A 10,233-nucleotide genomic window follows, 5' to 3' on the forward strand; every position below is an offset into this window, starting at 1 on the left:
TGGATGTCCGATACTTGTTGGCAGGTTTGGGAATCTGCGGCCCGCTTGATTTTTAATGTGGCCCACGACGCACTTTCGTAAAAGTACACATCGTAGCATATAAGTTTTACCACGAAATTAATTCGACTTATTGGTGAGGCGGTTGCAGTTGCGGTCTCCTAAACTGGCATCCACCTCGGCCTAGTGCCCGATGTCATAGCTCATTTTTCGATGTTAGTCTCTATTCCGCGGCTATTTCTTGCTCTTTCCATTCTTTGTGAGTGCGCTATCTCATCGGGTATTTTTTCTGGACGTATTTGTTGCCGTTACAACAGCGACGCGGGGGAGGGGGGCACATAAGATAGCGTATTGGTGAAGCGTCAGGCTTCTTGATCGGTAGGTAGTGGGTTCGTTCGATCCCCGGCCGGCTCAGATCAAAGACCTGATTAGTAAGGCAAGTTTTTGGTGCACTAAAATCGCGAGATAATTGCACTTAATTTTGACAGAACTTGCAGTACAAAGTTGCATCTATAATCTTAAGCTGCCGAAAATATCGAAAAAGAGGACAAAATCTCAAAACAGATGACATTTAGGCGTCCTCGATTTTCAAAAACCCGAAAAAGGAGGACAAATCCTTCCTAAGGAGGACGTATGGTAACCATATCTATAATAAGCTCAGGGAAAGCCTCAATGAAGGACGAAAGCAAGGAAGAGGTTGGAAATGGCGAGGCTGACGTCAAATTGAACTGCAAAAGAAAGATATCAGAAACATCAAGGTCGAACAATTTTACATCGGGCGATAATAATTGTGGTTCAAAGTGCGTGGTCGCTTCGAAATCCATCCATCTGTTTTTTTCTTCTGTTTATCGAATTTTGTGTACTACCTTATCAGAGGACCGTTGTATTCACTGATACTGACGTGCATGCTACACCCTGACATGCTAGCAGGGTTAGGGTAGACTGTTTTCAGTTATCAATCAATCTATAGTTATTTAGTTAATTAAATAGTATATTCATATTGAAATGAACCCGAATATTTTCGGCTGACACTCGTCAGGGGTAATCGTCAGCAACTAGTAGAGAATTGGAAAGAACATTGTATATCAACAATCGTATCACAAAATATGACGTCACCAGCATGAAATTTCGAATGAATGTGAATCCGAATGTGATACGATTGTTGATATACAATGTTCGTTCCAATTCTCTACTAGTTGCTGACGATTACCCCTGACGAGTGTCAGTCGAAAATATTCGGGTTCATTTCAATATGAATATACTATTTAATTGTATATTGAAGTTCTGTACCTCCAAGAAGCTCTTCAATCTATAGTTAACTAACCACGTAGGTTAGTGATCTATAATCCTTAATCAATCACTTGACACTTGTCATATTTGAATGTGAATGTTATCCTCTACATGACGCGTAATTTTACCAAGTATCCTGTGATTTCGGTACAATTAGTTCTGTTTGAATCGTTTTTCTTTGTAAAAACCAGCATATTATTTATGGTAGCATACCGTAATATGCAGAAACTGGATAAGAATCCGCTGTGCTCAATGAGATTGTGGTTTAATTAACCACTGTTTTTGAAATTCAATGTAAAAGTCCATGTGTAACCAGACACCATGTGCAGGTGTAGAACATGGTAGTATTGTTGAGTTAGGAATGTACAGAAAAAAATGATTATGAGTGTTCTGTTTGAATCGTTTTTCTTCGTAAAAACCAGCATATTATTTATTGTAGCATACCGTAATATGCAGAAACTGGATAAGAATCCGCTGTGCTCAATGAGATTGTGGTTTAATTAACCACTGTTTTTGAAATACAATGTAAAAGTCCATGTGTAACCAGACACCATGTGCACGGGTAGAACATGGTAATATTGTTGAGTTAGGAATGTACAGAAAAAAATGATTATGAGTGTTATCTATGATTGCATGTTACTTAGTATTCTATACTGTAATAGATGATGTGGTAGACAAATTAGGCAAACGGGAAACGTAGTATAGCCTTATGGTTTATAATCGATAGATTGAGTGTATGTGCCAGACGGCCAGTCACTTTGCGGTGAAAATATCACTATCATGAATATTCCACTCAGCACAGTGCCACTGTGCAGAGTGCAACAGTGTGGGGTGCCTGACTGGCCGTTTTGCCTGATATATCAGGTGAGCAGCGATGATTTTCCAAGTTGAAGTAATTTGATAAAAAATCGAAACATAGTGTAGGCACAGGACACTGATCAGTCCCATACGGAGTGCCGCAGTGCAACAACGCAACGCAGCTAGATTCTGGTGCTGCAGTGAACAGGAAATTGTCAAGCTGCTTAACTTATTCATTGTGAAGAAACTGTTGAACCAAAATTTCAACAGTCACTGCTTTGACTGTTAAAATCACTTGACGTGTAACACTTTTGTCTGTCTGTTTATCTACAGTTAATGTTGTGCACCAGCAACAGTGATGTAGTTAGATGTGTAATGAGTTTTGATTTTGAGACTTAGCAAGAATGTGAGGTTCCTCGAAGACCTGCAGGTTAGCGTAAGGGCTCCAGAGTTTTTAAAGGTTAAGAACCACTATGCTATATTTTTATGAAAAACATCGGTTAGTCTACATGCTCTTATGTGTACTGTAAATCTTCGTAGGTTAGAGCCATTCTCTTCTTGTTGATATTAGTCGAATGGACATCAATATAAATTGTATTCAACAAATATTTTTTTCAGAATATTTCAGTGAACAATGAATTAAATTGGTAGTGAATGTGTTTGATCAAGTTAGCAAAGTCAACATACAATAATGCTGAAGTCCATTGCATGGATATTTCGGCCTTATTTTTGCCATTCCACACGTCAATTACCGAGAAATTTTCAAAAATCAATGCCCCGCCATAGCAGCACACACTGTTGGAGAACTCATACATGCGGTGAGCTACGTCGACGCCATATCGGCGAGCGGGTTACTTTATGTGGCTGGGCGGAATTTTGCAGAGGCAAGAGTTTCGTTATACTCCGAGATTGGCAGGGGCAAGTTCAAATGTTCCTCACGAAAGGTAGTGCCAAGGATATACCGGTTGAATCTGTGATCAAAGTGCGCGGAATCGTACAATCTAGACCTGAAAAGAATATTAATCACGCATTAAACGCTGGTGATATTGAAGTTCACGTTGATGACATTGAAGTTTTGAATACTTGCAAATCATTACCGTTTTCGCTGCAAGATTTCGCGAAAAAAGGGGAAGAAACACGCATGAGATATAGATACTTGGATATTCGATCACAAATGATGCAGAATCATTTACGCACTCGATCGAATCTTATTTCATCAATGCGAGAGTTTTTAATACATCACCATGGATTTGTGGAAGTCGAAACTCCAACCTTGTTTAGACCAACGCCAGGAGGAGCAAAAGAGTTTTTGGTGCCTTCTTCCGTAGATAACGGGTTGTTCTACAGCTTACCGCAAAGCCCACAGCAGTTCAAACAACTTCTCATGGTAGGTGGGATCGATCGATACTTTCAAGTTGCAAAATGTTACCGAGATGAAGGTGCCAAGCCAGACCGCCAGCCTGAATTCACACAGCTCGATATTGAAATGTCTTTTGTGTCATCAAACGATGTGATGCGTATCACTGAGAGCATGATCAAGAAATGCTGGCCTAAAGACTTGAATGACCATGAATTTCCAAGAATCACATATCAAGAAGCCATCGAAAAATACGGTACGGACAAACCTGATTTGAGAACGAAATTATCGATTACAAACTTATCCAATTTGTTTGATAGCAAGGACACGATCAACTGTGTTGTGGTGCCAGACTCTTATCATAAATACCTCTCAAAACACACGGCAGATGGAATGCATTCCAAATTAATGCATTTTAACGATGAGTGTGCTCGCAATGGGATCTTTTTTTGGGAGAACGGAAATTTTGAGCATATCAGCGGGGATCGTATTGAAAATTATGAAGTTTTATCAGACGTGCGAATATGGAAAAACAGCAGTGTTGTGTGGTTATCGTGGGGCGACTATAATCAAGTTAAAACCACACTCTATAAAGCAATTCCTATCGTTGCAGACACTATTGAAAGTAATGGGGACAGCATTAGAGACGAGGGTTATAAATTCTTGTGGGTGTATGATTTTCCCTTGTTTGAAGCAGACGGGGATAAGTTATCTTGCGTCCACCATCCTTTTACAGCACCTCACCCAGACGATACGGAACTGATCCATACTGACCCCACCAAAGTCCGAAGCCTTGCTTATGACCTGGTGTTGAACGGTTCTGAAGTAGGCGGCGGGTCTATAAGAATCCATGATTCTTCCTTGCAACGTCATATTTTAAGTGAACACCTCGATATTGAGACTGATGATTTGGAGCATCTCTTATATGCGTTGGATTGTGGCGCGCCACCACATGGCGGTATTGCTCTTGGACTTGATAGATTATTGGCGATGCTATGTGGGACTAGCACGATACGCGACGTGATAGCGTTTCCGAAATCTAGCGCGGGGAGAGATTTAATGTGCGGCGCTCCATGTAAACCGGATCGAGATATCATGGATCATTTTTTCAAGCCGAAAATTCGATGATGATTAAATCGTTGCAGTACTGTGAGTAGGCTGGGTAAAATCGAGTACCTAGCGGATTCTGTTCTGAATCAAGTGTTAGTCTTGAGGGTGAGCCATGTTTTCGAGTACCGTATCATTAATTATGGCGCCAAACGGTGTGAAAGATATGCCTTTTCTGCTACCATTGAAAATGAGGTTGCATTGACGCCTGTTTTATAGCGAATTGGCCAATGTGCTGACTCCAATATGTCGGTTAGCTTCAAACACAGCATTGGTTATCAGGAAGTATGCAGATCAGCGGTGCTACAATACTTTCTTATGTGCTATCTACTTTTTGCATACTGATGATGCCACCCATCAAAATTTGGACCCTGCCTAACCCTGTTATGTGACAAAAAGATTTACTTACGGCCAAGTTATGAATATCGGAATTCATTCGATTGTTATCCTCGGAATCTAATTTATTCATGTGCGAAATGTCAGGCTGCATGTATGGCACTTATTACCCAAACACTGCCTTCTGACAAGTTGGACAGGCTGGACAAAGCTGATCTCAGTATCTGAATGGTGAGGTCAGGGTTATCTTCTGAGCTGCAAATTTGGCCCACAATATCTTCAGTTTGACAACCCTGATTTAGATCATTTTTCTATGTGTTTGGTGCTCAGTAACTAGTATGTAGGGCTGGGCACAATGATTCAAGTACTCGAATCTGAATCGAGTATTACTTTTCATGATTCGAGTCGAGTAGTAAAAGGCGATTTATTTGAGTACTGAAATTATAAGCTGCTCACAGCTGAAAGTTAATTTACTAATGAGAATTATAGTTGTGATACTATTTTCCACTGAGGAAGCCTTGAAACCTTGATTGACCGTGTCACAGCATATCAGACATAGTACAAGGCTATGAACGTTGCTGGAAATAACACATTTCCGAAGTCATGATCATCCCACGACATTGCCAACAAGTGCAATGAAATCGGTATGGTCGAAAAAAATACCAAAGTACCTTTAACGTGACGGATAACAGGCATTACGTTCTTTGTGGTGGCATAAAAGGTACACATTTGAACTTTGACACAGTGCATTCTGTTGTGACGTCATAATGAGTGATACTCGGCTCGACTCGAAGCATAATATGTGATTCAAAATCGAATCACTCAGGTACCCGATTTTGCCCAGCCCTACTAGTATGGCGTACTGCAATCTAGTGCTAATTTATATTGGAAATCTTGCCTTTATCAGACTTATTCAAAGTACTGGGTTTTCAAAATGCGTTTTCGGAAGTAGAACTGATCACTTTTTGAAAGGAGACCCCCAAAACCCCACCCCTGGCTACGCCACTGTTGGTAGCGATTACTAACCTAGCAATAGCTGGAAGAACAACCACTCAACAGAACACCGGTATCACGATTCACGCCAAATGTTATTAGTTGTTTTCTAGCGGTTCGGCATTTTTTATATGCGCATCTCGAACCAGAACTACTCCCTTTTGAACATCCGCAACTAGAACTACTCAAAAATATTAGTTAGTTGACCGTCAACTAACTCTATTGGCAGTTTGTACAAGTCTGACCATATTGTTGGACAAGCACAATGTAACTTTGTATTTTAAGCCATATAAAAGCTTAATTCGATAATATGTGCCACCTCTCTAATGAACCCAACCATGCAGCCTACTCAGGATTCTATTTTTCTTGATTAATCTGACATACTTTTTAGTAACCCATTGCGTTAATCCTTGCTCCACTATGACTGTAGTCCCTTTCGCACGTTCCGATATGTTACAAAAAATGTTTACATTTGCCCATTAACAACATTATGTTTCTCTATTTCTGCATCAGACTTATTATTATATTGCTCCGATTAATGTGTACGTGTGATGGCTGATGTTGATCAAGCGGAGATAACCCACGTGATCGCCGAGATCATATCTCGTCTGAAAGTCACCACCCTGCAGGCGCAGCTGAAGGAGGCCGCCAAAAAAGAAGCGCAACAGCCCGGGGTCACCAAAGCCACTCTGAAAGACGACATCATCAATGGATTGAGGAATTCGGGATGGGAAAAGATACTGAGGAATGCTGTGTTTCGTGAAATGAACAGAATACGTGGCGATGGTGGATTAGCGTCTAACGCCGCGTCGCTCGCAGAAGATTTGGAGATACGCAAGGAACCTTTAGGGTACATGCGTGACGCGCAGGCCAACTGGGAGAAAAAGATAATGAAAAGCATGAACAGTATGTGCTCGGAACTGAGCATACCGTTAGCCCGAAAAAGACCGAACGACGAACAGCGAGATTTGCTGCAAAAATGGAACGAAATGGGTAGCGACGAGCCTGATTTGAGTCACTTTCGGCCGGTGTACGCGCCTAAAGACTTCCTAGAAGTTATCGTTGCGTTAAGGAATCCGAATTGTAACATTACAAATGCAAACAAAGATGAAAGATCTGTCAACGCTCTGCCTGGTTTGATTCAAGTCCCTTTGGAAGTGCTCACGCCGTCAGAGTTGCAAAGCAAATTCGCAGAGCTCGATCCGAAATACACGCAAACCGGTGTCGATGATACGAACGAAATTTTGACGCAATTGTTTTCCTCCGAACGACATAAACTCGCGAAAAAAGTGCTAGATTCTAAAGAAAGCTCGGCGGCGCAGTATTTCTTACGCAGGGGCAGTCCGAACGGGACTAGAGCTGATATGTGGCAGTCTGCTTTAGGAGTCACGATAGACCACCTCAGCATACTTTTGTATGAGCAACTCAAAGGATACGTGCTTCAGCACGACTTACTCGTCGACAGCTTGATTTATAAGGATATAAAACTCACAGCAACAAACGACGATTATTATTTCGTGTTTGAGGATTACCTGTACCAGGTTTTGTTGGTATTTTCCAGGGATACGTCGGTGCTGGGGCATTTTGATCGTAGCAGCGCTACACCTCCGAAATCTTACATTAAAGGCAAGTGGGGTCAAGAGGAATACGCGGTTACTTACCCCCCGAACGGGGTTATACCGTTTCACGGGTTTTCAATGTATGTGACGCCGTTGTGTTATCTGTACGCCGAGCCCACGCGGCTTTATTTGATGTTCCGTGAGATGTACACTCGTTATTTTTACCACCTGCACACCATATCGTCTCACCCGCAAGGTATCGTGTCTTTGTGTCTTCTGTTCGAGACAACGCTGCAAAGCGTGCATCCAAAGTTATTCCAGCATTTGACAGACATAGGCGTGCAACCTTTGAGGATAGCTTTTAAATGGTTAGTGCGCGCTTATTCTGGTTATTTATCGACTACGCAGCTGCATTTATTGTGGGACCGTGTGATCGGTTTCGGAGATTTGAGATTGCTGCCTTTGCTGGCTGTAGCTATTTTTGTGTTTCGGCAATCGAATCTATTTGCAATTACGCAAGCCAGCGGCGTTGACGTGGCGATGGCTGATTTATTTTCGCTCAACATAATACCATTGTTGCAGATGTTACTGTTCTAGCACTGATGAAAATATTGTTCTGTAAAATGATGAGATGAAGTCAGCAACCCAGTGGGGTACTTCTCTGATTTTGGAGTACTCAACTAGGTTTTGCCTACATGTAGGCTACTACTAGTGTGAGCAAATCTAGTACTTGAAACTTTCTTGAGTACTTTTTGGAGCTCGTATTCTGGCACAGTAACTGAATATATTATTTTCAAGCATTTCTCCCATTCAAGCATATGCAGCCCATTGACAAAACTTCTCGAAACTACTTGTGGTTACTTTTGGACTTGGAGTATTCGGGACATGCCTTTGAAACCATTACTTCTACATGTAATTTAGTGGAAATTTGCAGCGTTCAGCCACAGTACATTGAAAGCTCACTTATTCGAAATTTCATGCTGGTGACGTCATAATTTCGTGATACGATAGTTGATATACGATGTTCCATCCAATTATCTTCTAGTTGCTGACGATTACCCCTGACGAGCGTCAACCGAAAATATTCGTGTTCATTTCAATATGATTATTAGGGCTGTTCAAAAAAAAAATTTCCTTCAGATTTCACTGGCTACTTGATAAAATTGTTAGACTGGTTAAAAAAACGCTGCACACCAACTTCGGCTCAATTCCAACCAGTAGAAGCGCGATTTTCGCAGTAGGAAGTTTTTTCTAACAGCCCTAACGAATGTACTAATTCAAATTATATACATTGGACTGAATTGTAAAGTAGGAAGCAGTTTTGGAATATGTTAGCATCGCTTTTATGATTGAAATGACATGACAACCGTACGAATGAGCCCCTGTATCAGGGCGACGGATATATTTTATAGAATTGCTCCTAATTGTAGTGTCATGAGTCTTCACTTCATGCATTAGCAGCAAAGATGGCCCTGCAAAGTCTAAGTGATCAACTCCATTAAATTCTAAAAAGTGTATGCAACGCTTCGATCAAATTTACTTTTTGAAACAACTTGAGCACATATGAGAGCTTTCTTATTCACTTCGACTTTCTACTTCGAATTTTTACATGCGTTGGAATTGCTACTTCTACTAGTCCAGGCTTACTGCTACCAACACTACGCTACTGTGTGCCTTACATGTTATTCTAATGATATATATGCGAGTGCGGTCACCACGCGCGGTAATCTTGAAGCGAAATAGTTTGCACGAATAAAGTATATTTTTGTATGAAATTTTTGCTGTATGAAATCGGAATCAGATTGGTGGGTAGTTTAATGTCTTGTTGGTCAAACAAAAGATGGTGCTGTAAACCTTGGGACCGAGTAATTTTGGTCAGTAACGGGCATGGCTGTGCACAATGATTCGAGGGCTCGAATCTGAATTGAGTGTTAATTCTAATGAGTTGTGCAGGGTTGCGCATGACTCGAGACTCAGCCGGTAAAGACCTATATTTAATTGTCATTTCGAAGGTTAGTAAAGTAACCACACTATTGGGATTTTGTCTATTGGCACTGATACTTGAAATGCGACCAGAAACTGCTAAAAGTGAGGAAATTAGTTTATTATACATGCGAACCATTCGATATCAACAGAGTTGTAAAAACTGGGTTTAACGTGGCTTCAACTGGAAACTCAGCAGTGAGCAATGAGCAGTCAACAAAAGGATGACTTGGACTCGAGTCATAATACCATGACTCGGAATCGATTCTCTTCTCGCTTACTTGAACTCGGACTTGAATCGGCGATGGATTGGAAATGACTCAAGTCAAAACTATAAAAGTGAGATTGACTTGTGACTCGGAGCCTTCTGACTTTTGGTTACAACCCGGGTCGCCACAACGTGCGATGAAACAGGTTCGTTCGAAAAACACCAAATCATGCTTAATGTGGCATAGAACTGTCATTAAATTATTTGTGGTTGCATAAAAAGGCACATCTTTGAATTTTCGACTTCATTCATATTCTGGCGACGTCAAACCCGAATATAGTTGACACGAAGCCTACTGCTCGATACCGAAACGAATCACTCAACTGTTCGATTTTGCCGAGTACTTGTTACGGGGTGTTGCGAGTTATTTAGGGTGCATGCCGGTTTTCCCCACATGAAATACTTGAATAGTTGTGTATTACAGCCAGTACTGTGGATTCGGGGGTTGGCTAATATTCTCTTTTTAGCACGCGTCGGAGTCGTGGAAATCACCCTTACTCCTACTCCGACTCCAACTTCTTTATTATGAAAAGTGTCTTGAAAGG

The 10,233-nt window shown here is 41.2% G+C and overlaps 2 protein-coding genes across 2 annotated transcripts; both read left to right on the plus strand.

Moving 5' to 3' along the window:
• Positions 1 to 1,328: 1,328 nt before the first annotated feature.
• Positions 1,329 to 6,392, plus strand: LOC145442734 (aspartate--tRNA ligase, mitochondrial-like). The gene has a single exon (XM_080320716.1). It carries the CDS (start codon positions 2,777 to 2,779, stop codon positions 4,568 to 4,570), a length of 1,794 nt encoding a protein of 597 aa, XP_080176842.1. The 5' UTR covers positions 1,329 to 2,776; the 3' UTR covers positions 4,571 to 6,392.
• A 37-nt stretch (positions 6,393 to 6,429) lies between these two features.
• On the plus strand, positions 6,430 to 9,212 carry LOC145442736 (TBC1 domain family member 19-like). The gene has a single exon (XM_080320717.1). It carries the CDS (start codon positions 6,430 to 6,432, stop codon positions 8,032 to 8,034), a length of 1,605 nt encoding a protein of 534 aa, XP_080176843.1. The 3' UTR covers positions 8,035 to 9,212.
• Positions 9,213 to 10,233: the final 1,021 nt, after the last annotated feature.

This window comes from Botryllus schlosseri, chromosome 7, assembly GCF_051294905.1.
Source record: "Botryllus schlosseri isolate E-star chromosome 7, Bs_hap1, whole genome shotgun sequence".
Classification (NCBI taxonomy): Eukaryota; Metazoa; Chordata; class Ascidiacea; order Stolidobranchia; family Styelidae; genus Botryllus; species Botryllus schlosseri.

What these genes read in the sequence shown, in the direction of transcription:
- LOC145442734 (XM_080320716.1), top strand. Translation starts at nt 2,777, where the DNA reads ATGCTGAAGTCCATTGCATGGATATTTCGGCCTTATTTTTGCCATTCC.
- LOC145442736 (XM_080320717.1), top strand. Translation starts at nt 6,430, where the DNA reads ATGGCTGATGTTGATCAAGCGGAGATAACCCACGTGATCGCCGAGATC.